At 37.3% G+C, this 26068-nt stretch overlaps 3 protein-coding genes across 15 annotated transcripts in view; 2 read left to right on the top strand and 1 right to left on the bottom strand.

Moving 5' to 3' along the window:
- trpm3 (transient receptor potential cation channel, subfamily M, member 3) overlaps positions 1–9901 on the top strand; it is a 195088-nt gene extending 185187 nt beyond the window's left edge. For all 12 annotated transcript variants that reach the window (XM_073840232.1, XM_073840244.1, XM_073840243.1 and 9 more), the window contains 3 exons: positions 574–767; positions 1896–2028; positions 3273–9901. In XM_073840232.1, coding sequence (XP_073696333.1) covers positions 574–767; positions 1896–2028; positions 3273–4773 — 1828 coding nt within the window. In that variant the 3' untranslated portion in view covers positions 4774–9901. The remainder of the gene's footprint in view (positions 1–573; positions 768–1895; positions 2029–3272) is intronic.
- A 2918-nt stretch (positions 9902–12819) lies between these two features.
- klf9 (Kruppel like factor 9) lies at positions 12820–17843 on the top strand. The gene is made up of 2 exons (XM_073840727.1): positions 12820–13603; positions 14943–17843. The coding sequence occupies exons 1-2, from the start codon at positions 13219–13221 to the stop codon at positions 15218–15220; spliced, it is 663 nt and encodes a 220-aa protein (XP_073696828.1). The 5' UTR covers positions 12820–13218; the 3' UTR covers positions 15221–17843.
- On the bottom strand, positions 17841–24546 carry fam219ab (family with sequence similarity 219 member Ab). Of its 2 annotated transcripts, none has more exons than XM_073840728.1 (6): positions 24201–24546; positions 21509–21608; positions 21279–21381; positions 21112–21192; positions 20950–21025; positions 17841–19576 (listed from the first exon to the last, which is right to left on the bottom strand). In XM_073840728.1, exons 1-6 carry the CDS (start codon positions 24255–24257, stop codon positions 19418–19420), a joined length of 576 nt encoding a protein of 191 aa, XP_073696829.1. In that variant the 5' UTR covers positions 24258–24546; the 3' UTR covers positions 17841–19417. The 2 variants fall into 2 exon arrangements, with proteins under 2 accessions (XP_073696829.1, XP_073696830.1); XM_073840729.1 differs by having other exon boundaries at positions 20971–21025; positions 24201–24543.
- Positions 24547–26068: the final 1522 nt, after the last annotated feature.

Below are 26068 nucleotides of genomic sequence, written 5' to 3'. Positions count from 1 at the left end.
TTATTATTATTATTACCAATATTCAAAACCGTTGAGTAATTCTTTTTCAGGATTCTTGGATGAATAGAAAGATCCAAAGATCAGCATTATCTGAAATAAAATGCTTTTGTAACATTATACACTATACTTAAATTAAATGCTGTTCTTCTGAACTTTCTATTCTACTCAAAAAAAAAATCTACTCAGCTGTTTTCAACATAATAATAATAAAAAATGTTTTTTGAGCAGCAAATAAGAATATTAGAATGATCTGAATGATCATGTGACTGGAGTAATGATACTAAAAATCTGCTTTGAAATCACATGAATAAATTTCATTTTAAAATATATTACAAATAGAAAACTTTTCAAAATTGTACTGTTTTTGCTGTACTTTGGATCAAATAAATGCAGGCTTGTTGAGCAGAAGAGACTTCTTTAAAAAACATTAAAAATCTTACTGTTCAAAAACTTTTGACTGGTAGTGTAAGTCAGGCAATCTACTTGCTATGGGTGGCTCATGAATGCACTTTTTGAGGCTAAGATGAGTAAAACAATGTTGTATGTTGCTAATATTGTCTATTATTCTCACAGTAACACGTTCTTTGAAGTGAAGTCCATTTCCAACCAGGTGTGGAAGTTCCAGAGGTACCAGCTGATCATGACCTTCCATGAACGTCCTGTCCTTCCTCCTCCTCTCATCATTTTCAGCCACATTACTATGGTCCTGAAACACATCTGCTGTCGCTGGAGGAAACATGATGAGGATGAGCGGGACTATGGGCTGAGTGAGTGATAAAATGCTGTTGCAATGTACTGAAAGCCTCAAAATGACAACAGGAGTCATTTTGTTTTCTTGGATCATTCAGCTAATGAGAGTGAAACCAACTCATGTCAACTTAAAGATTCTCTTTGATACCGATTCTCTTTGATACCGTCCTTTGTCAAACATGATTATTTTGTTATAGGGAGATATTTCTGTTCAAAATCATTAACTTTTGTACTTTATATTGCTATGCAAAAGTTACATACAGTATGTAAAAAAAAATTATTGATTTCCAGATTTTAATTGATTCATATTTTTACAAAACAATATCAGTTCTTAAAACCCAATAATCGATTAGTCTAGTCAGTTAATGAACGGAACATTGTAGCCTCCCATCCATTAAACCGTGATAAGCTTTGTGCTTTGTTAATTTGATATGAAAGTTTCAGATTTTAAATTCGGTCCATTTTATTGCAGTATTTAAACAATAAATGCCGTTTTGGTGCGCTGTTTAATGTGCAGTGACAGATTGATGTAGTGCCTTAGTTTTGAGAGAAGTGGAACGTGTACTGATCAGTATGAGGGTATGTTAAAAGAAAAAGTAACATTACAGCTTACCGAAATCCAGATCCCTTTTCATGTAATTGTTCAATCAGTGTTTCAACTGTACAATATGTCACTTTTAGCTCAGAAAACAACATAATCGGTGACCATAAGCTCATTAGTCAGCTAGAAAAATTAACTCTAGGGAGGAGCATTTTGCTAAATATATGCACCTTAAAAATATTCATCATAATTTTTACAGTTCTTTAATGTTTAATTTATTTCTAAATAAATATGTAGTTTTTATGACATCCACCATTTATATGTTTATTTACAAAAAAAAAAAATTGGAATAGAAATATAATTATGTAATTGTAATTTTATTATTATAAAAACTTAATTGAGTGTAATTTAAGCATTTGTATACAAATCAGCTTTTTTTACCTTTAATATTATAGTAATGTAATGTTTTGTCAAAACCCAGTTCTAATGTGTACTTAATATTAATAAGGTATGAATATTTTACTATATTACAGCATGCTAAAGACATGCTTTAAACATGTTAAAATAAAAAAGCTGACAATGACAAAAAATTCTCCCCCTACAGAGCTCTTCATTACTGAAGATGAACTGAAGAAGGTACATGACTTTGAAGAGCAGTGCATGGAGGAGTATTTCAGAGAGAAAGATGACCGCTTCAATTCTTCAAATGACGAGAGGATACGTGTGACATCTGAAAGGTCAAAACACTTAATGCTTTAAACTGTATTTAACTTTAATCATTTTATGGCAAGGACCCCTAAGTATGATTATCTCTTTGCAAGGGATCCGCTTCCTAAAATATGTAGGCAGCTTTATATTTTCATGTATACAGACCCATTTGTGATCCTGGACCACAAAACCAGTCTTAAGTAGCATGGGTATATTTGTAGCAATAGCCAAAAATACATTGTTTTTCTTATGCCAAAAATCATATGGATATTAGGTAAAGATCATGTTCCATGAGGACATTTTGTAAATTTCCTACCGTAAATATATCAAAACTTAATTTTTGATTGGAAATATGCACTGCTAAGAACTTAATTTGGACAACTTTAAAGGCGATTTTCTCAATATTTAGATTTTTTTGCACCCTCAGATTCCAGACTTTCAAATAGTTGTATCTCGGCCAAATTTTGTCTTATCCTAACAAACCTCAACCTCAAACCCCTAAATACATCAATGAAAAGCTTATTTATTTAGCTTTCAGATGAAAGCTGATATATAAATGATGACTGGTTTTGTTGTCTGGGGTCACATTTATGCTTTGTGAGAAAAATATTAAGAATATGAAATTGTTCAAAATTATTTTGGAGTAATTTTAGATATATAAACCTGAAGCGAAACATTTCAGATTAATTAATTAATTCAGTTCAAATTTATTCGTAAAGCTATTTTTAGAAGTATATCATTCCAGAACAGCATGTTAAAGGGATATTGCATTAAATTATAAATAATACATATTTAAATGTAACATGTCAACTGTAAGAATCCTGAAAATTAATTTTTAAGCTTTTTTTTCTCTCAAATTTTCTGCAAACCCTCTAGCCCCCTCTTGTGGTCTCTGTGGAGTCCCTGTACCCCAGTTTGAAAGTTTGTTTTTATTTAAATGTACATAATATTTAAAAAATTATATAACTAAAAAAAATACAAATTAAGTTAATATTCATAACAAGTAATAAGCACTTAATTATGTACAGTACTGTTCGAAAATGTGTGTTTATTATGTAACATTTATTTGAAAAAAAAATACAGTAAAAACAGTGAAATTTATTCAGTTTAATCAACTGAATAAATCTTTGCTAAATAAAAGTATTAATTGTGTAGTGTATTTAGTGTAACATAAACACTATCATGTAAAGTCTAACCAACACATTAAAAGTTGCAGATTTTCAGAAATGCCCTCAGCAATATTCATAAAATTGTCTAATCTCTGATCATTCAGGGTGGAGAACATGGCGATGCGTCTGGAGGAAGTGAACGAGAGGGAACATTTCATGAAAGCGTCCCTGCAGACTGTGGATATCCGGCTCGCCCAGATGGAGGAGATGATCGGCCGCATTGCTGTGGCCCTGGAGCGAGTTGCTGGTATGGATCGAGGAGAAATCAACAAAGCCCGGTCCAGGACATCATCTGACTGCACAGATACAAATTACATCCTGCGCCAGAGCAGTTTCAACAGCCAAGAAGGCAATTCCTACAGGCTGCAGGAGTCTCTGGAGCAGGGTGGCGAGGAGTCCATTTCCCCTACATCTCCAACCGCTCTGGCCCCACGTGTCCGCAGTCACTCCTTCTACGTAAGCCACTCCTCCAAGGATAGGAGTGGAGCAGATCGAGGAGAAGGCTTCTTTAAAGACAAATTGTTCAGCCTCCATCGGGCCAACAGCTCACAGTCTGTGTCCTCAGGAGCAGGTCCCAAAGAGTCCAAGCCCACACCTTTGAATACTTTATCTGTGCAGCAACAGTTTCGCCCTTCATCCTGCATAGACATCTATGTTTCTGCCTCAGAGGACGTCCCACCTACTGAAAGCTTCTTGGACCCTGTCCGGACAGTTCCATCTCTCGCTCGAGACTCATCTCTCCATTCTGAGATCATGGAGGTGGTGCTCTCAGGGGGGCGGGACTGCAGTGGAAGGGCAGGGGGCAGCGAAAGACAGTCGGATGGTACGGTCCTGTTTGAGGACAGCGCCGCCGCTGACCTATCGCTCTGCTCTGCCCACCTGCTGCCGGATAACTTGCCACCCTGGGACTTGGACCCCTCGCCACCACCATCGGCGGGCATTCTCGAGCGGTCCAAGAGCAGCCGCTTTCTATCCACAGCAGGGCCTCTGTTTTTGGATGAGCCACCATTGGTTAAGTCGCACAGCTTGATGTTCACGCCACGTGGTTACTATGGAGGCATTGGCGTGCAGGTGAAGGCGGCTGAATATACCAGCATCACAGATTGCATCGACACCCGTTGCGTCTCTACCCCTTACCCTGTGCCAGAGCGGTCTGACTCACCTGGAGGCTCCTTTACGTTCGATAAGCCCCAAGACCTGGGTGTCTCACACCCCGAGAGAGATGCTGAGCTCAGTCACGCGGAATCTGATCCAGAGGAACACGCAGAGGGGTCAGCAGACACAGGTAAGGGTCAAAGCAGCAGTGGGGGAATAGGGGCAGACCTGGGCTTGGGCATCGCACTGGGACCGTTTTGCTCGCCGATCTCTAGACTAGAGCGAGCAAATAGCTGCTCTTCTTCGGAGGAGTCGCACTCCAACATCTACTCCCGAAAGAGCTTCTCCATTAGCGAGAGAATGGACAAGGGTCGTGGAAGCACGAGGAATCCATTCCAGAAAGCCAGAGCTGGGGCAAGGCTGGAGGGTAAGACAGACTCGCTGTCCATGAGGAAACTGGCCAAACCTTCGGCGTTCCGAAGTTTTGATAGCAGACACAATTACACGTGATGATGGCGGAGCAGTAGGGATGCCATTGTAGATCTAGTTCCTGTAGGATGGCTCTACCTCGTTTAAAATCTAAAGGCCAGTCCGTTAATTAGTACTGTCTGAGTGAGTAATTAGCTGTACACTGGAATGTTCTATCATGGGTTTCAACTTCTTGTTTATTTTCTGTTCTAACACTGCAATGCAAAGTCAGATTTTCTTTAAAAGTCAGATTCAGAAGATGACCACTGCCATTAGGCCAACATTAGTTTCCAGTTCAGGTGAAAAACTTGAGATTAAGGGCCTGTTAACACTAAAATGAATGTTCGGTATTAAAAAAAAATGTAAAAGAGATAGTTTGGATAGTCAGTGGTTCAACCTTAATTTTATGAAGCTACGAGAATACTTTTTGTGTGCAAAGAAAACAAACATTTCTTCTCTTCAGTGTCAGTCTTTACCACGCATTAGGGCTGGGTGATAAATCGAAAGCGATTCTAAGGCGCGTTTAGTGAATGAAGCCGGTACTTTGATTAGTAGTAAATCTCCATCACGTGCGTTCAGCTGGAGTGTTCAGAGGCGTAAATCACTGACAAGCTACGCCAAATCGCGCTAAAAATCGCATTCGATTCGATTCGATTTTGAGCGCGATTAGGTGTAGCTTGTCAGTGATTTACGCCTCTGAACACTCCAGCTGAACGCACGTGATGGAGATTTACTACTAATCAAAGTACCGGCTTCATTCACTAAACGCGCCTTAGAATCGCTTTCGATTTATCGCCCAGCCCTACCACGCATTCATGAGAGTATCAAGATGCATGCGTGTGGTTCTGCTGATGCAGGAGCCATCATTCTGACACAGAACCCGGATGTGCTGCACCTTGTTTGCAAGCAGAGGAATGCACACGCATGCGCTGTGGTACTCTCGTATACGTGCGTCAAAGGCTGACAGGGAAGAGAAGAAATTGTTGAATAAAGTTGTTATTTTTGTTTTCTAATCACATAAAAAGTATGTCACATGGACTATTTTATCAATGTCCTTACTACCTTTCTGGTCCTTGAATGTGTCAGTTGCGTTGCTGTCTATGCAGGGTCAGAAAGCTCTTGGATTTCCTCAAAAATATCTTAAATTGTGTTTTGAAGATGAACGACGGTCTTATGGGTTTGGAACGGCATGAGGGTTAGTAATTAATGACAGAATTTTGATTTTTGGGTTAACTAACCCTTTAACGCATAATTTTACAGATTTTTGAGAAGTTTCTAATATCTTTTTCATTGCACTGCAAAAAAAAAAAAAAAAGCCAACCAATAAGATTTTTGATCCACAACCACAGGTGGGTCCTGTGTGTTTGCCGACAGCCACTGCTTTTACATAAACTATGACTTAAGGGGCTGTCATAATACACATTTGTGACCCTGGACCAAGAAGCAATAGCCAAAAATACATTGTATGGTCAAAATGATCAATTTTTCTTTTATGCCAAAAATCATTAGAATATTAAGTAAAGGTCATGTTCCTTGAAGATATTTTGTTAATTATATCAAAACTGAATTTTTGATTAGTAATACGCATTGCTAAGAAATTAATTTGGACAACTTTAAAGGTAATTTTCTCATTGTCTCATATTTTGATTTTATTTTTTATTTTTTTACTCTCAGATTTCAAATTTCAAATTGTTGTATCTTGGACAAATATTGCCCTACCCTAACAAACCATACCTCAGTGAAAAGCTTATTTATTCAATCTCAATTTCAGAAAATTGACCATTATGACTGGTTTTGTGGTCCAGGGTTACATTTCATTTCACTGACTTCCATTCATATGCATACAAATGGACACGCAAAGAATTTAACTGTGTTCTAAAGTTCAAGTTTGTTGAACTCTGATATGCAAATTCATATCATGTATGTGGAACTGTGTGAGCAACAGAAGATTGGAAAATAACAGCATGACCTCACAGCTGAATAAAAAAAACCAGATTTTTTTATGTTGTTTAATTTAAGCTTTTAAAAACACACTGCAGTGTGACGTCACCACGACTGTTGCAGTGTCTAAAGAAATTTTTAATGCTCAAAGTGTGACTTCGGCTTTAGGGGCACTCATCAACAGACTATTTTGCAGATCCTTCCTTACTCCTTTATTTAGTGTTTTTTTTTTTTTTTTAATTACAGCTGAAAACATGTAAATACAAATACCAAAAAAAAAAATATTTTCTTATTTCTGACAGGTGAGCTTCAGAAATTAAAAGTAAAGTCAGTAAAAAGGCATTTTGTACTATTGTACCAGGGTAACTAGAACATTTCTCCTTGTCTATAAGCGCCACCTATTGTCAGGGACTGATTTTGTATTTTTATTCAACCTTCAATTTTTTTTTTTTTTTTTTTTTTTTTTTTTTTGCATTGCTCTGAACAAATTGTTCTTGCAACTGAATTTTTGTACCAAACATTTGTGTTGGTGTGAACAGGCCTTAACACAACCTTCCAATGCAACTCACTGTTTTAGCTTAGATGAGTCACTCTCATCACAGCATGAATCACGCACAATCTCTCCACAAACTGAGTATATCTCCTAAAGACCAGATAGACTGAGTCTAATTCCAAAACAACTGAAACATTAATAGAAACAAGGCAGTTACAAAAATGTAATGCTAAAGTTTGTGGTGTATACAAAGATCCGTTCTGTCATTTAAATCCCACACACCAGTCGAACATACACATATCTTCCTTAAGATGTTGAATGTAGAGTATAATTCGTTTTATTATGAAAACATTGACCTTCTTGGCCCGTGTGGGTGTATACATCAGCATTCAAAAAGCCTCATAATCATACAGCAGTCAGTAATGATATACAGCATAAGTTTGTGCAGAATTTCCACTCTCATTAAACCGATAACAAATTTGAAAGCATTAAAGAATCATGTTTTGTCTTTTCTAGTCTGTATTGTTCCAAATATATCAAAACCGGTTGAACCCTACACTAACAGCATGTTTGGTATGGAATGCTAGTTTACTGCTTAATGCGCTGTATATACTGTATACTGCATACTATTTATTCATAGTATGTGGAAGAAGTAAACAGTATATGATGATAAATGTTTCAAACAGAAGTATGCTACATTGTTGTCACATAACATGACTATATCGCAAGTTTAATTTGAAAATACGTATTTAACTCTTGTTACACTCCAAATGAAAAGTCAAGCACATTGATTTGTGGCTACAGTATTATGCAGGGTATCCTGCACAGGTAAAACTGCTGCTGTGGAAAAAATATATAGTAGTATGATAGTATGCCTTTCCAAACATACTTCCCAGACTGTTGCAAGTGTTAAAATGCATAGAGAGCTTTTCCAAAATGGATTTAAACGCAAAAAGCCTGGTTGTCTTTATATGAGTGTATGTTGTTTTACACAGAACAGGTATTATATGTTGACTTGCTATGCAAGACGCCACAGAGAGTCAGTCAGTCAGAAGTGTTATGCACTTTAAAGCAGGAGTTCATTATGCACACCAGTCTCATCACTAGTCAACCTGATAGTGCAGTGTTTAATTTGGAAAGCTATTAAAAGCACATCAGCACAGTTGAGACAGGGACCCATTCAATGTTAAGTATGTCTTTCTCTGTTAATATGTTAACATTATGGAAGGACATAATGAACACTAGTACATAATATTCTCTACTCTTTTCAGCAAGTGTTATGCCTTGGCAATTTTCTTCCTCTTTTATGATTAATCAAAATATATATTTATGTTTGGTTTATAGTTTGTAATGAAAAAAAAATGTATCATAGTGGGCATTCAGAAGGATAAAAGAACTGTCTATATTGCATATAATCAATCAATCACTTTATTTAAAGTCGAATATTTACTACTTTACAATACATGGTTTTAAATTGCTGTTTAACTTAAATCAAATGAAGCAGTGCAGTTTAAAGCAATACAGAAATGTGATTTATTACTATTCAATATAGGCACTTTTTAGTGAATGAATTACTCCAGCCATTCCGTTTCCACCACACGTATCACTCATAGGATGTATTTTATTTGCCTTACCGATGTGCAATACTGCTAAGAGATTTGAAAACATTTATTACAGTCACGGTGTTCTGAGATGTAGAAATGTACACTTGGTGTTAGAGCTTGTATGTGAACCAAAAGCAAAATACTAAAAGACATGATTTAATTTTTTGTGCATAGCAGTCATTTTAATCACTGTGGTTTTCAAATATCCAATGATGTATGATATTCACTATATGTTGATCAGATTTGCTTTGATTTTTAAACTTGATTTCCTATTTGGGCCTACTGTCCTTCACAGGGAATGAGCTAACACTTTTACAAGGTGATTATACTGCAAAGAGCCTTAAAACTGAGGTCAAATTCACATACGGGCCCTTAAAACATGTCCATGGTGTGTTATTTTGGGAAATGTCATTTAACAACCCCTGTTGTTGGACTGGTTCCAGCAAAAGAAGACAGAGAGGGTGTTTGATCTAATAAGTTATTGTTTATGAATGCAAGTTTATCTTGCTATTCTCTGTTTTGCTCTTTTGTTTGGGATAGAAGAGCGAGCATATTTATGACACTTGTTTTTCCACATGTAAATGTTCTGTATATGAGCTGTAAATCTTTCCGTGGATGTAAAATATGAGTTTAATATAATAACGATAGGATTTTAAGAGAACGTTTCTGTGTGTCTGATAGAAGACATTACACTATGACAACCTACCCAGTGTGCCAAAACGACATGACGACTTATAACTTTATGTACAGTATTTTCTTAATATTTTCCTATACTGTAGCATAAAAGGTTGTGAATTGTATACCACTTTTAGTCAAGTTCCCCCCCCCCACTTCTTTTTAAACTTATCGGTGAGCACTTGTCTGCTAACAAGTCCAAGCACATGTTTTCTGCAATAATGCTGTAGTTTGAACGGAAAGGTCTTAGTTTACTTAGTGTCTTTAAAATGCATGTTGTTCTTCCAAAAGATACGAGCTGAGAGATGAGCGAACAGACAACGGGATTCGAAAACTCTTGTCCTGCAGTAGAAGGCTAAGTATTTGGATGCAAATACAAATGTGTATACTGTATTCCTCAATGTGAATAAGATGTTTGGCATGTATTAACAAATAAAAGAATATATCTACTTCAAAACATCATTGTGCTTTATGTTTTAGGAAAAGTTAGTATTCACTTTACATGCTGATTGTTGAAAGATACAAACATGCATGTATCCACCTACTTTTTCCCATAAGAGTGCACTCTTTTGTGCACTGCCATTTGTAAACTTTACAGGTCTGGCTTCTGTTTTTTTGCTTCTTGGTATTGCAAATTGGTGTCTTACCATATTATTTTAATTATGAATACACTAGTTTGTATTGCAAACCGTTTTACCGTTTCCCGCGTGTGGCCATAGTGGCGATACCCTAATGTAAACAACAGCATGGATTGCACGGTTAATGTACTACTGATTATGTTGTTCTGCTAATTTATGCTGTCTAAACCACGAAAAAACGCGTGGAAGCTGCTAAATCATATAGAGAACGACTTAGTAAGCAAGAAAGGGCGCAGTATTTTGACAAACTTAAGTTAATAGGTGGTAAAGATACGTACAAGCAGTTTTGATTAAGATATTAGCCTAATGTTTAACCAACCTGACTGGAAATAACAAGAACAAATGTTGTCAAGATTCTAGCCAACCACAAACGAGTTCAACAGGGTCACACAGGCTTTGGTGAGTGTGATCATTTTAGATGATTTCATTAGAAAAACATTTATTGTGGTAGTTTGGAAAACGCATTTTGGGATTAATAGAAACAGGAGGATGCACCCAAACATAGGCGAGCATGCTGAACAAATTATTCCTAAACGGTTCTTTGATTGTTATTTACTTGACCTATTTAGTCCCACGTCTAGAATTACCTGTCTACAGAGCTTATGCCTATTGCTTTTTACAAGCTGTGGTTCTGTACATCCCGAAATTCGCAAGAACAGATCCTTCTTGAGATCGGAAACGGCAAGCGTGCCGTTCTTCTGAAACATAAGCGTGACTCTGCATTAGAGCGGAAGTGATGCTTGCACTGTCCTTTCTGCATCGTAGGGAGGCGTTCAAGTTCACTTCTAGTTCACGGTACATTCTGTTCCACAAAAACAGACACGTGTGTGTGGGGCTGGTTAGAGCGCAATAACAACAACGTGACCCATCTCGTATTGACAGCGTTGTTAGAAACGAGTTGATTTATTAGACTGGTTAACATGCTGTAGGTTGTTTACATGCGTCGTCTTCCAAATAGTACAACAAAAACAACACCTGGGTTTCAATATCATGCAATGACGAAATTTTCCTGTGACTGAAAACACTTACCAAGAAAAGAAAATAGGCTTCTGTCAAGAACGTATAATCAAGTAGTTATATAAAAATGTTTTATGGGTCGAAATGTTTAAAAAATATATAAAATGCTAAATATTTAGATGATTATAGATTATTGTTCTTAGTATAGTCTCATGTTGTCCCCTCTACTGTAAATGTACACTTTTTAGTATTAATAGTTGCATAATACGTTCGTGCCATTCATGCCTATGGATAAACTCTTGAAATGGGGTCGCAAGTGTTGTTCCCGTTTTTTCCTAGAACTGTCTCCCAGTGTGAACCTCCGCGAGTCTGGAGATTACTCCGAAAAGAGTCGTGTTACGTTTGCTCTCATTGGCTAATTTCTCCTTCTCAGACGACCCTTCGAGAGGGCCCGCCTCAAAATGTATAGCCTACTACTGATAGCCCATGCTTGTACAACACTAATACAGCGCATGTATGCTTTATTAAAAGAAGGGACTTTCATTTGAAACGTGTTGCTCTCGTGTACTAGCAATCAGTTGCTCAATGCTTCAGTACTAGCAGTTTCCATGAAAGCTGAGAGATAAAAGCATGCATTTCAGGTCGAAGGCAGATAGGGGGGCTGAAGTTTTTCTAAGAAATGGATATTTATTGCTATTTCCATCTAAAGTGGTTGTGGCCTTTTGAGGCAGAGTTCAACATTTAAATGCATAGGCCTACATACATACATACAGTCAAACCAATATTTATTTAGACCCCTTCAATATTATCACAGTTTATTCGCTATAGATTAGAAAATGGTCATAAAATATGACAAGAACTCTTGGTTAAACTGTGTCAGAACAAATTCATCTTAATCAGGTCAAATAACTTTGATAGAAAGGTATGTAATGGATTACAGTTACAGTTGTTAGTATAACAATATTTACACAACTTTGTTGACCATTTACCAAGCAATGCTTAATTTTGTTCAGTCTGTGGTGTAAAAAGGTCGCATTAGCAATTAAAGAAAAAACAGTTATGCAAAACATGGTCAGGTCAAAGTGTCTGAATCATTTTTGGTCCCAAATTGTTATAAATTCAACTGGTAGTGCATTGTATGAAGATTTATTTTTGGGCATAATATATGTCACAGTTTACTTTATTTTGCTGTCCTCACTTACATAAATGAACTATAGCATCCTGCACCCACTAGTAAAAAAATCTAAAATTATATCTGGTGTCGGAATAATTTTTGGTTTGACTGTACATACATACATGTTGTAAGTATTATTACATATTTCTGCATATATACCGAAATATATTTTCACAACTGAAAAAAGCTCCTTTGGGTGCAATGTCCCATAAACACTGATACATCTACCTCTGTTATATAGTTTATTACTGATTTCTGTTAATATAATTTTCACTGCATGGTGCTTAATACAATGTGAAACAGACTTACACTCGGCTATTTATTTTTAACACCCTGTGACTAGATAAATGTAAGATAGATATGCTAAATCTCATCAATGCAAGCGTCTACTACTATTTTAGAAACAACTGTATCAGCCAGTGCATTGAGTGCATTGAAGGAGGGCACAGCTACTACTCGTAGTTCCTGTTATGTTAACACGCCCCTCATCTGATATTCAGAACACTATTGGATCCATGAGCTTTCAATCTCATGCTGCCTAGGTGATTCCTGGTAGTGCATTCAAAGCGTCGCTCTCGGACCCCCGCGTCCAATCAGCGACTAGTTTTATGATGACACCTTGGGATTCCGCGAAGTAGTTTCTTTCAGATGAGAACAGCAAGCCAAGCAGCGGCACAGAGTTGACGCACTTATGAGGGAAGAAGGGAATGACAGTACGCAAAGTTCCTGTCTTTCTGATATGGTTGAAATAATATTAGGAACAGGCACCTGGATGTTTATTTGATAACTTGTGCGTGTAGACGCAAGCGACGTGCTTTTATTCCTCGCTTGGAACATTATTCATCCCAGTCACATTGGGAAAGACACGTGTAGGCGTGAAGCCACGTTTTCCGGAGCCATCCGTATCCCGATGCGCATATGATGAGAATCCCGCACCTTGAGTTTTAGTGCTGTTTAAGTAATTGCACCAGGTGACTTCTCTGTTTCCAGCACAAGTACAAAACAATGACGGACGTTGATACTGCAGCAAGGTCCTTGGGGCCGGTCTCAAACGGTGACCGCTCAGACAAACTAGCCGGCGAGCAGGGATCTCAAGAAAGTCAAGAAAGCCGGACTCTGTTAATGGTCGCAATGATTCTGCTGGATCTAAATCAGTGTATCCCGACCGGCATCGGTGGCAAATGTATAATAGACAGTGATGCGGATAATCAACCTGACGTGAAAGAAAACCGGGAGAAATGCAGACAGAACCCCAGCAGGGTGAAAAGGACACGGAACCGTGACAGACTGCATGTATCCGCTGAGAAGAGACACTGCTGTCCCTATGATGGCTGTGGGAAAATATACGGCAAATCGTCCCATCTGAAAGCGCACTTCAGAGTGCACACCGGTAAGAAAAAAGCACGGTTGAGTTGTTTTGTGCTTATGTGTACAGTATGGTAATTCGATTCTGATTGTTCGTTTATGTGGCACGCAGTCTGTTATTACGCCCCACGCTTGCGTTTTCCGGGGAACAGTTTTCGGGAACTGCCACTCATGTAACGGTGGGTGTAACCGCAGGCGGAGCGCTCATGGGTACACATGAGGGTGGAACAGTACACACTGTTTCTAATCAAAGTGTGAGCAAACATGTTGCTTAGTCCACATTGTTACGCAGCACACCGTGTGATCAAAAATTGCGTAATCGCAAAAATGCTGGAAGTAGCCTAGCATCATTTCAGGCTTGCTAATTTGCAAGATGATGATTCAGTTGGAACCATATCGCGAATTAAACTTTTTAACTATTTTCTGGTTTATGCGTCAGATGAATTAAATATGTCTCTTCTATACCTTCCCATTCTATTCTATTCTATTCTATTCTATTTGAGTCTAATTTCAGTGTATCGTTATCGCTGGTCCCTGATGATCCGCAGACTTCAATGCGACACGCACTAAAATAACTGCATATAAGCTAACAACGCGACGATGACGTGATGCACACACCTCCTGATTCCACAGTTGTAAACATCCGGCACGTGGTGCCGCACTGTGGCCAAGCGCAGCCCCGCCCAATGAGTGCGTTCACGTCCAGAGCAATACACCGACAGCTATTAAATGTAACCCTGGACCACAAAACCAGTCATAAGGGGCATAAGGTGTGAAGTGCTAAATAAATACGCTTTCCATTGACGTATGGTTTAGGATAGGACAAAATTTGGCCGAGATACAACTACGTCTATTTGAAAATCTGCATATGAGAGTGCAAAAAAAAAAATCTAAATACTGAGAAAATCGCCTTCAACGTTGTCCAAATAAAGTTCTTAGCAATGCATATTACTAATCAAAAATTAAGTTTTTATATATTTACGGTAGGAAATTTACAAAATGTCTTCATGGAACACGATCTTTAGCTAGCTACTTAGCCTAATATCCTATAAATAAAAATCGTTCTTTTTGACCCAGTGCTTTTTGGCTATTGCTGGAAATATACCCGTGCTACTTAAGATTGGTTTTGTGGTCCAGGGTCAAAAATATCAGCGTTTTGTTGTTGTTTTTTTCGTTTTTACATCACAACGTAAACAGCCATAAGCAAACTGGACAAGTTGTCAAAACGTCGGTGCTTACATGCATGGAAAAAGTCTAGATGTGCCGATTGGGTTTATTTTGCTGGCTCTGCTGGCTGTTTTTCTCAGTAGTGGTTCTAATAACAACAGTCTTAAATTTCTCACTCCCTTATGTGTGTGTTTTAGGTGAGAGGCCCTTTCAGTGTACCTGGCCTGGCTGCGCAAAGAAGTTCTCACGGTCGGATGAACTGACGCGACATTTTCGTACGCACACCGGAGAGAAGCGTTTCATGTGCCCGCTCTGCGACAAATGCTTCATGCGAAGCGATCACCTCACCAAGCACGCACGTAGACACGTCGGCTTCCATCCCAGTATGCTCCAGGGTCCCGCCGGACGAAGACGACACTCTTCGACGTCGACATCGTCTTCTGCCTCCAGCGATCACATGTCTGCTGGTGTTTGAGCAACCATGTGACCACTGCACATTTGGATGTCTCTCCTTCCTGAGGCTCAGATCTTGGAGCCTCTGTTATTGAACTGATGATGATATGAGATATCAGAGGTGTCACATAATGGAAACATTACAAAATATGTTGTGCTGGAGCTCTCCAAGACAAAGCCTGAAAATGGGACTGCTCAGTGGAATGGACATAAATCATTAGATTTAGGCAGAAACAATGTAGTGAACATTTAGTCCAAGGATTATTTCAAATATATAGGGGTATTTATAACTCATCACATATCACAAATATGAGATAGCCAGGGGATTAATAACACATCCACTGTGACAAAGGGAAATGAACATAGCTATTCTGTGTAAAAAAAAAAAAAAAGAAGAAGAAGCTTATATTGTGCGTGGAGAAACCAAAACACATTTTAATGATCACTTTGAAGTGTCAAATTTTGCAGTGGTCCAGTTATCGCAAGTGGATAGGTTTTTAAAAGACACTATGAATGTTTTCGGTTCTTTGTGTTATTTACCCGGGGACAGCGGTTGACCGTATTGTTGAAGATGAATTTTGTATGATTTTAAAACAGGTGGGTACTTATGAGATTAACTTTGCATCGTGTGAGGTTTTACGCACACAAACAAGCTTTTGTGTTTTTTAAACAATCATAAGTACACTCTAAAAAATGCTGGTTTAAAAACAACCCAACTTGGGTTATTTGGCAACCCAACACTGGATAAATATAGGATAGAACACATGCTAGGTTATTTTGACCCAGCTGGTTGGTTTAATTGTTTTACCCAACATGCTGGGTTGTTTTATTTAAGTCAACTATTGTTTAAAATTATTATATTGCTGGCTTAAAATTGGCAGGATATTCAAAATAAAAATGAAAAAACACACTCATAATTATAGAGGCAACAGCAATAATTAAAAGATGCAAGAACAAAAATATAAGACAAACATTTTAGAAATACAAAATGTAAAATTTAAAGGTAGCATTTTAATTTAAATGTATTCAACCATTCTTTGTAATTACTTTTCACCGAAATATTGCTAATTCTTGTGCCGGTGTGCCGAAATCTGAGCCAGAGATGGGCTGCCATTGGCCAGGGGAACTGTGAACCTCAGACATTGTGTTTCACTCGTAGTTGAAAGATGCTGTGACTGACTCCACAACCTGCCCATAAACAAAGAGGACTGAGATTACAGAACATATTTTAATGTCAAATTGAATTAAATTCAGTATTAATAACGAATAAAATCATTATTAAAATCGCCTTTTGCCCTGCATAACAAATTTATTAAAAACTTTATGTTGTGCAAGGCAAAAGGCGTTTACATCATGCGAAACGACCGCTGCTCAAGCAACTGACTGACATCTCGTCCTTGTATGTTGCGTTGCATAAAATAATATAATTTACAGTACAGTAAAATGTATACAAACCTTTATTTCACTGAAGAAGTGCACCAAATCTGAGGCGCTGAGAGCCGCTCTCTTCTGTAGAGGATGCAAAAGGCCCGCTCGTTTTGGTGGGGACAGGCTTAACCCAGCAGTTGTGCAGAAAAAAATAACCCAGCAGCTTAGTTACAGAAAATATTAAAAATAACCCAATGAAATGACCAAACAAGCTGAACCCAGTATGTGGGTTAAAAAAATAACCCAGTATTTTTTAGAGTATAATTATTTGCATATTCTAATCAGTTATGCAAAAAAAAAATTATTCTCTTTTTTATCAGACTTTACTAGTGAAGTAGTGAGACACATAAGTTCACTCATTAATAGTTTACTATCGCCATCTATAGGTGTGTTATGGGAAAACAACACAAGATAAGAGCTGTGCCTTAGATCTGTATACACTGCACAGCTGAAAAAGACAGAACAAAGATTGTATATTTCTCCTACTACCTATGGATTTATTAGCAGCCTATAGTATTTACCATCAACCAATGAACTTGAGTATCGTAGTCTTTGAATACTTTTATTAATGGGTTTTCCATTTTCATACAAGTTCCACTTGACTTCAGAAGTCTTTCCACTGTTCAGCTGTTTACTTGAAATACTTAATAATGGTATATGAATTTAGATTTAGTTAAATCTACCATAACAATCAGCCTTTGTGCTTCGAAAGACACAAGCACAAACAGAATTTTACATGTGAATTACCAACTAATGCATCTGTTGGATCTTTTTTCAATAACTGTATAGATTTTTATATTTTATGTTAACTGATCAACAAATATTTGGCTTTAATGTCTGTGCTAATTTATTGTTTGATGTTCCCATGTGTTTAGTAGGTTGTGATCCTGAAATCAAAACACACTGTCATTGTAAAAATGCTCAACCTGTGCCTTGTTTTGAGGTTTAGAACTTTTAGACTGCAGAATGTAGTTAGCAAGTTCCTGAGAAGTACTTTGCTGTAATTTACAAAGATCTTCTCAGTCGTGTCGTGTGAATGCCAGTGTTGTGATATGTATAATATATCTGTGTCTTAACAGACTTTGAACCACTACCATTGTACATACATATTCTGTACTTTTACATCAGTATCATGTATGCAACGTTCATATTTTGGATTTCATTATCTGTAACTGATGTATATGGAGGATTCATTAAAACAAAAAAGAAAAGTGTAATTCAGGTCTGCTTTTATTGATATCACTGAAACCAAGAACAACATTGTTAATACATAAATGGACTTTCTCACATAATTAACATATTTATAACATAAAAACACAGCTTTTGTCCAACAAATGCTCACCTTTGATTATCATGTCATTACACTATTTTAGTCAGTTTAAACAGACTAAAAAGTGAACATGAGCAGTTCGAATGAAAACAGTTTGCATTTTGATCAAGACAATATGTATAGAGTGTAAAGATAACACATCAAATGTGTTTGGCTTTCAAAGCTGAATAAAAGGGTAAAATCTCATGTGTAGATAAACAGTGCAGTTTCATCATTTTTAATAATAACAATAATTCATGTCAAGACAGGCCAGGGATTTGATCATTTTAGCAACATTAACATTCTACATTTCCAATGACCAGCAGAAAACAGTGCTTTCAAACTCATTTTAATGAAGTTCAGTTATATTCTAATTGGTGGTGTGCATAAAAATGCTAAATTAAAATGGACACAGGGTAAAATGATTCCAACAAGGAGCATAAACATTCTTTGGTGCCTTCGAGTCTGTGATATCTGAACATCTTCCTGAATAAAACAATGCTTGATTACAAGCGCTTTAAACATCTAACATGTTTGGACATTCTGTCTAAGAAACGAAACAGTATTTTCCAAATCTCACAACAGTTATTAAATCAGTGATTTCTAACCTTTGAAAAACTGCTTTGACAGACAGAAAGGTCTTCATGTGATCATTTTATCATCTCCGGTCTGTAGTGAGAGGTTACAGTGAAAATAACGGCCGTCCTTGACCAACCAAATAAAGAAAGGTTGATGTATTTCCTTTTTATTCACGACTCATCCGCATCTCAAATCCAGCGTAGTTTCAAACATGATTCACTTAAATACACGTGTGAGATATCAAGAGTAAACAAAAAGTGTGATGCCCAGGTGCATGCCAGACACGGCTACTGTTAGTGCTGCAGCACGAATGCACCAACATGCAAAATGTTCAACAGAAACGAATCCAAGTATAGTCTCAATAGCAGCCACGAACGACAAACATCCAACCAGATCCGTACGGAAATCAAATCTTACCATAACGACGACGTTAATGCAATGAGTGCAACATGAAAGCAGAGAATTCAGTGGATAAGCTATTTCAAACTCTCTGTAACATCAAGTTGTTGTTTTTTAATTCACAATTAAAGCCATTAGAATGCTTTATTTGTTCTACGTTCACTTGTACAGTATAACACAATGCCAGCTAGGAGGTGAAAGTGAGCAGACTCTCCTAGCTTATTAGCAAACAGTGCATATCCTGCCATAGGAGGAAGCAACCAATAATAGTCATGTTAATAATCATATGTTAGAGTAAATGTGTGTATTAGCACATGTAATGTGTTTTGTGTGTATGTGTGTGTGTCTGTGTGTTCATTTTTTCCTGTACACCATGTTCATCATAACGTTTACTGTACATTTCCCTCTGTAATATTCATTAGATGTCTTATCTGAGGTTATGAAAGGGAACGAGGGAGGGGAAGAGAGAGAGAGGGAGCACGGGGAGGGGAAAAGGTGACAGATTTACTGGATTTGACAAGCAGTGGAGGAGGTGGCTTGGCAGCACATGCAGGTGGAGTTGACGGATTTGGGTGGTATGAGGTCCAGGTCTTCATCATCGGGGATCTCATCCAGCCTGTATCCATCTTTCAGTAGCTGGATGTTCAGATCCTGGTTTATCTGCTGCAGGAAGCAACAAACATCATGTCAGGCCGGGCTGCGTAACCGCCACTAATTGAATCATAGTAATTAATTCACTTTGCCTGGCAGCAGTGATTTAATAGATTAATACGACAACAGGGTTGGTTCAATAGCTTGATTGGGACATTTATTGGTTTAATGAATCAATGACATGTTGAACAATATGAATATGATTAGTGACAACAGATGAGCAATGGTGACCTTTAAAGGAATAATTCAGCCAAAATTAAAAGTAACTGAAAATTTGCTCACCCATAACCCATGCAAGACATAGATGAGTTTGTTTCTTTATCAGAAAAGATTTGGAGGAATTTAGCATTACATCACTTGCTCACCAATGGACACTCTGCAGTGAATGGGTGCCATCAGAATTAGAGCTAATAAAAGCATCACTCCAATTAAAGTCCAGCAATTAAAGTAAATAGCTGCGTGTTTGTAATAAACAAATTCATCATTTAAACCAGTTTATGGTCAAAATACGAGTCCACAATCCATAATAACGCTTCCTGCTTCAGGCAAGATGACTTTTCACTAGAGGAAGCAATATTATGGATTGAGGACTCATATTGTTGCTGAAAGCAATGGTTTGATAAATTTCTCAGGGTGTTTTCGCAAAGCATCCTCAATCAGCCATATTGGCACCATTGAACCGAATGAAACTTGCATATGTTGCTGATTATTGCTGCTGAAAATGATCAATTATCATCATGTTTTGGACTGTACTAATCGTTTGGACCAGGAAAAGCATTTGGAGTACTATAGACTGCCAAAAGTTATAACAAATCCAACAAAAATCCATTTGTGGTTGGCCAAACTGAACTAGGATTTCTTGACAAGACATCTTGACAAAATTCATGTTTATTCTTATCATTTCAAGTCTGGTATGTGAAATAGTAGCCTAATATCATTACTATGTCTATCTTATCCACCTATTTACTTTAGTTTGTCAAAATATTGCACACTTTCCTACTTACTAAGTCCTTCTCTATATGATTTAGCAGCATCCACACAAATTTTGTGTTCCAAACATGGTTTAGACAGCATAAATTAGCAGAACAACGTATTCAGTAGTACATTAACCGTGCAATCCATGCTGTTGTTTACATCTGAGTATCGCCAATATGGCAGCGCATCCATAACTGTAACTGACCAAATTGTCCTGCAAGTGCAACCCCTCTCTATATGTTCAAATGAAGAAACAAACTCATCCATATCTTGGCTGGCCTGAGAGCGAATTTATTTTTAAAGAGCTATTTCTTTAAAGGCAAACAAAAGAGAGAAATTTATCACAAAAGTCCACTGTTCATGATGCTTGTGGTATGGGGCTTAGGACATTAACCAGAGTTCATAGGTACCTGTTCCCTTAGAGACCTCACCTCGGCTGACGAGTATCCTGACGAGGAATATCTAGACATGTCAAAGTCGTCATCGCTGCAAGGTAAGTGCAAACTGTGAGTTTGAGGCCTGTGGCCGATGGGGGTATAAATAAATCAGTGAGGGATGAGTGAAGAGCTTACCTGTCTGTGTCTAGAGCGACTAAAGGTTTCTCATCTGGACTCTGGTCTAAAGAAGAGTAGCCTTTATTGGGAACCACTAGCCTGGATGGGAAAAAGGTTTTTGAATTAATGTGAAATAAAACAGACTGTGTAGATGTTGTAAACTGTAAACATTTTCTTGTTTGTACCTTGTTCTGGCCATCACGTTATTTTTCTTGGGTTGTTGATTGACAGGGCTTCCAGCATTGCCATTTTTCAGTGATCCTTTCCTAACCAACTCTCTCTGTTTTTCTGTACAGAGAAAAACGCAATTATTAGATATATTTATATTTTATTCATGTCATATGAAACAATGCATAATTGCAAAAACTGCTTTAAACAAAAGCATTTTGCAAGTATGGACAATCCCACAACTCACCTATCTTCATATGGAGAGGAGAAGGTTTATAGTTGAGGGTCGCAGGTTCACTCTCCCTGTTATCTGAGTCTGCCTCTGATGTGGTCGATGATGCTGGATCCTGGTGGAAAAGGGGAAAAAAGAAAGAAAGAAGTGTCAGGGCAGTCTAGTTTTATTGATTAAGTCAATTTTATGTGATGTCTGTTCTACTTGACAAGAACCTTTCTCTGAACATTTTCATCAATGTGGATGAGCAACGCTTTACTTTATTTCTACTGTTTGATTTCTCCCAGCTCATTACAAAACCCCAGGATTGATGTGAAAGGAAACACAATGTTTTTTAGAAGCAAAGGCTGCAATTTGCCCATTTCAAATAAGGGACAGGCCAAAAATTGTGACGAATTGTTTAAAAAAATCAAAAGCCTAAATCTAATAATACTGAAAAAAGGATAAAAAAAAATAGGTGCAGTGCGTTTTTGAATGGTAAGATTTTAATTTTTTTTAAAGAAGTCTCTTCTAGTCACCAAACCTGAATTTGTTTAATCCAAAGTACAGCAAAAACAGTAATATTTAATTGTACCATTTAAAATAACTGTTTTCTGTTTAAATAGATTTTAAAATAAAATGTATTCCTGTGATTTCAAAGCTGGATTTTTAGCATCATTACTCCAGTCTTCAGTGTCACATGCTGACTTGCTGTTCAAGAATTTATTATTATTATTATTATCAATATTTTAAACAGTTGAGTACATTTTTTTGAATTTTGAATAGAAAGATCCAAAGATCAGCATATATCTGAAATAAAAAGGTTTTGTAACATTATACACTATACCATTCAAAAACTTGGAGTGGGGGTGGGATATAGAAATTAATGCTTTTATTTAGCTTTTATTTAAGGATGCTTTAAATTGATCAAAAGTGATGATAAAGATGTTTTAATGTTACAAAATATTTCTATTTTAGATAAATGCTGTTCTTCTGAACTTTCCATTCATCAAAGAACCCTGAAAAATTCCACTAAGCTGTTTTCAACATAATAATAGATGTTTTTGAACAGCAAACCTAAATATTAGAATTATTTCTGAAGGGGCATGTGATACTGAAGACTGGAGTAATGATGCAAAGAATTCTGCTTTGAAATCACAGGAGTACATTACATTTTAAAATATATTCAAATAGAAAACTGTTATTTTAAATAGTAAACATATTTCAAAATTGTACAGCACTTTAGATTAAATAAATGCCGGCTTGGTGAGCTGAAGAGATATCTTTAAAAAAAATTAAAATTAAAATCAGCGGGTCACAGACAAAAAAAAATGGTTTGAAGACCCAGACTGCCTTAAAGATTTGCAATTTTTAATATCCAATATTTCGTAACGCAGTGTATTGTTCACTCATGGATTTAGCGCCCAAAAAGTGTGAACACTGAGCCTCCCAAGGGCCATCAAAACATTTAGAGCTGTCCAATCAGATCCGGCAATCTCTTTCCAGATCAACCAATAGCAAGAGTTTGGGGCGTGGCTATATTAGCAAGCTAGGCCAGGGGTGTTTAGCTAGTGTGAGACCGGTTGAGGTGTTGCTTTTATGTGTAACAATATTCAGAATCACTTTTAGAAAGTGCAAGCCGAAATTCAAAAACTCGCCAAAACACAACGGTAAACATTGGTTGTCCTTTTACAAGGTGGAGGAATTCGACACTAGTTTGGGTTTCAATCAAGACGCTGAACTTCAGACAGTTTCTTCTGGACAGGTAAGCAAACTGCATAATTCACGTTTAAATACGGACTCATTTGCAGCGAGAACAAACATTGTTTGTGCCAACCGTTATTTATTTGTGTGGTGAATACGGAAAGCATAACATTACATTTGAACAGGCATTTAGAAACCAACATTGTAATTTGTTCTAATACTTAAGCATAATTATTAGGCTATGCACTTAATCTAAATATATATTATTTCCCTTCCTGATCTGAAGGACAGTTGTTTACGTCTGTATAATAAACAGTTTGGGTATTGTGTTGGGTCTCCACTTGATGACCAATGTAAAATCTGGATCCTGAAGCAATAACAGATGAGAACCACTGATCTAGAACTAACCCGAGGTACACTGACATCTGCTTTACTGGTCATGGGTTATATAAGGACCATCAGATGTCTCTTCGAACAGAGCTGGTTATTTTCCCGAGAATTATTGATGAATTTGTCATGGGTGGGAGGGGTATGGGCATTATTCAGGTACCTTAGCACGTATTCTGCATGATGAAGCAATCCAAGGCGGTAAAGGCCTCTACCAGATTGATGAAACATCACGCAATATTAACGTTATTTCAAATTAACGTTACGGACAGCGTAACGATGGAAGTACGAAGGATGTAAGAACAAGTTGAGCTGAAGTTATAAAATAAAACGAAGCAGATGTTGTTTTCGATGCAGGGGGACACACAGTCTCAGTGCGCAGCATCATAGTGGCATCCTTACATTAGCTAGCAAAAATACACATTAGATATAGAAGCGACATCGTCGATCTCTCGTACTATGAGATATTTGGCGTTTTTATAAAAGATAACGGTCTGTGATGACATATTATTAGACTAATGAAATACTCCATGTGTCGTTGGTTCATATTGAGCTACAATTCGCTCATCAAAACGATATTAAAATAGCATACTGACGACATTTGTGCTTGTTAAAAAGTCAATCTGGTTTAACTTACAAAAGGCTGCATCTCTGCCTCAGTCGGCACTTGAAATCTGTCAATTTCTTCCATCATCTTGGCGGCGGGGTGTCTGAGCCTTTTTGTGAGCGTTTGTGGTGGATTTCTGCGGATATACCGCAACTAAATGGTTAAAAAAAATGAAATTTCACAACTGTGTCGTCGGATATTTGTCAGCCCCAAGAATGTCCCCGACTCTCCTTCATCCCAGCGATCGCTCGTTAGCCAGCAGTGACCGAGTGGCGACTTAACCACCCACTTCCGGGAGAAACGAGTCTGGAGACGCGAGCAGCACCACGGATTCCGCCCCACTCAACGCCATCGAGCGATGTCTGCTCCACCCAAGACTAGCATCAGACACAGACATCGTGCAGGGTTATCTGTGGGTGTGTGTATAACCTCGAGATGGCAAGATTTTGTGTGGGACGTTTTATTTGCAGTTCATGTCGAACCTGTGATCAAGGATGTCGGATAGGGATTAGAATCTAATGAATGCAAACAAATATGTTGGTCCCTTGTTAACGGGTTTTGATAAACAGAGTCTCCATTTGCATGTTTACAGTGTTGAAATAGGTGGGCCACGATCTATGCACCTGTGCAATAACAAACACAGGGCAAATGACTTCAGGACCCTGGACAGCTTCTGGACAGTAACCTTAATAAAACTGCCTTTGAGGCCTGACTATGAGCTGAAAAACAAGCAATGTTGGAATATAAATAGGCAATGTTAGCTAGTCTAATAGTTGACCTTTTAATTTTGAAAATTTCTGTTGTCCTGCCCTGTTTAAACCCCCTAGGTTTCTCTGGTTAGGACACTACCCCACTTAGACTGGGTTTGTTCTCTATATTTTTTTCTCAGAACAAGGTACATAAAAAATTACATTTTCAGGGACAAAGTCACACCCAAGTTAATTTATTTTTCTCTTTTTCTAATCATTAATTTTATAATCACAGCTCAACATAAACTGGCTATGCATTTAATCAAGCACTGACTATAGTTTAATTAGTCTAAATGTTAACAAACCTACAAAATTAAAGCTGAGCTAAGGTGTTGTCCATATACTGTATTCTTCAGTATTCCCGTCTCTTTTAATTATGCTGAACTGTTAGCATTTTCCCATTGCATTCCTGCCTAAAGTCGTGGAAACGTGTTGGCCAGTAGATGGCGCTAAACAACAAGGCTTTAAAAAAGTCTTACTGAGGATTATTTCCGAAATCTGCCAAAGGTTATGAGCTACAGTTGAAGTTAAAAGTTTACATACACATTGCAGAATCTGCAAAATAAGAGGGATTATACAAAATGCAAGTATTTTTTTATTTAGTACTGACCTGAATAAGATATTTCACATAAAATACTTTTACATATAATCCACAAGAGAAAATAATAGTTGAATTTATAAAAATGACCCTGTTCAAAAGTTCACATACACTTGATTCTTAATACTGTGTTGTTACTTGAATGATCCACATTGTTTTTGTTTTGTTTTTTTGTTTGTTTTTTTGTGAGTTCATATTCCTTATTTGTTCTAAACAGTTAAACTGCCTGCTGTTCTTCAGAAAAGTCCTTCAGGTCCCACAAATTCTTTGGTTTTTCAGCATTTTTGTGTATTTGAACCCCTTTCAACAATGACTGTATGATTTTGAGATCCATCTTTTCACACTGAAAACAGCTGAGGGACTCATTTGAAACTATTACAGAAGGTTCAAACGCTCACTGATGAAAACTTTTTGAATTTGAAGATCAGGGTAAATTTAACTTATTTTGTCTTCTAGAAAACATGTAAGTACCTTCTGTAGCTTTTGAAGCCCAGTACTAAATGAAAAAAATATATATTTAGGCAAAATAAGAAAATGTACACATCCACAAT

The sequence above is a fragment of the Garra rufa genome, chromosome 5 (genome assembly GCF_049309525.1).
Source record: "Garra rufa chromosome 5, GarRuf1.0, whole genome shotgun sequence".
Lineage (NCBI taxonomy): Eukaryota > Metazoa > Chordata > Actinopteri > Cypriniformes > Cyprinidae > Garra > Garra rufa.
Note: the sequence above shows the minus strand (reverse complement) of the source record. Positions and strands in the feature narration are given on the sequence as shown.

Bases quoted from the DNA above. Each gene is read 5' to 3' on its own strand.
- klf9 (XM_073840727.1), top strand. From the start codon at position 13,219: ATGACGGACGTTGATACTGCAGCAAGGTCCTTGGGGCCGGTCTCAAAC. The intron at 13,604-14,942 runs GTAAGAAAAAAG...TGTGTGTTTTAG, and splicing joins GCACTTCAGAGTGCACACCG to GTGAGAGGCCCTTTCAGTGT.
- fam219ab (XM_073840728.1), bottom strand. From the start codon at position 24,257: ATGATGGAAGAAATTGACAGATTTCAAGTGCCGACTGAGGCAGAGATG. The intron at 21,609-24,200 runs GTAAGTTAAACC...CTTTTCCACCAG, and splicing joins AGGCAGAGATGCAGCCTTTT to GATCCAGCATCATCGACCAC. The intron at 21,193-21,278 runs GTACAAACAAGA...TTTCCCATCCAG, and splicing joins AACGTGATGGCCAGAACAAG to GCTAGTGGTTCCCAATAAAG.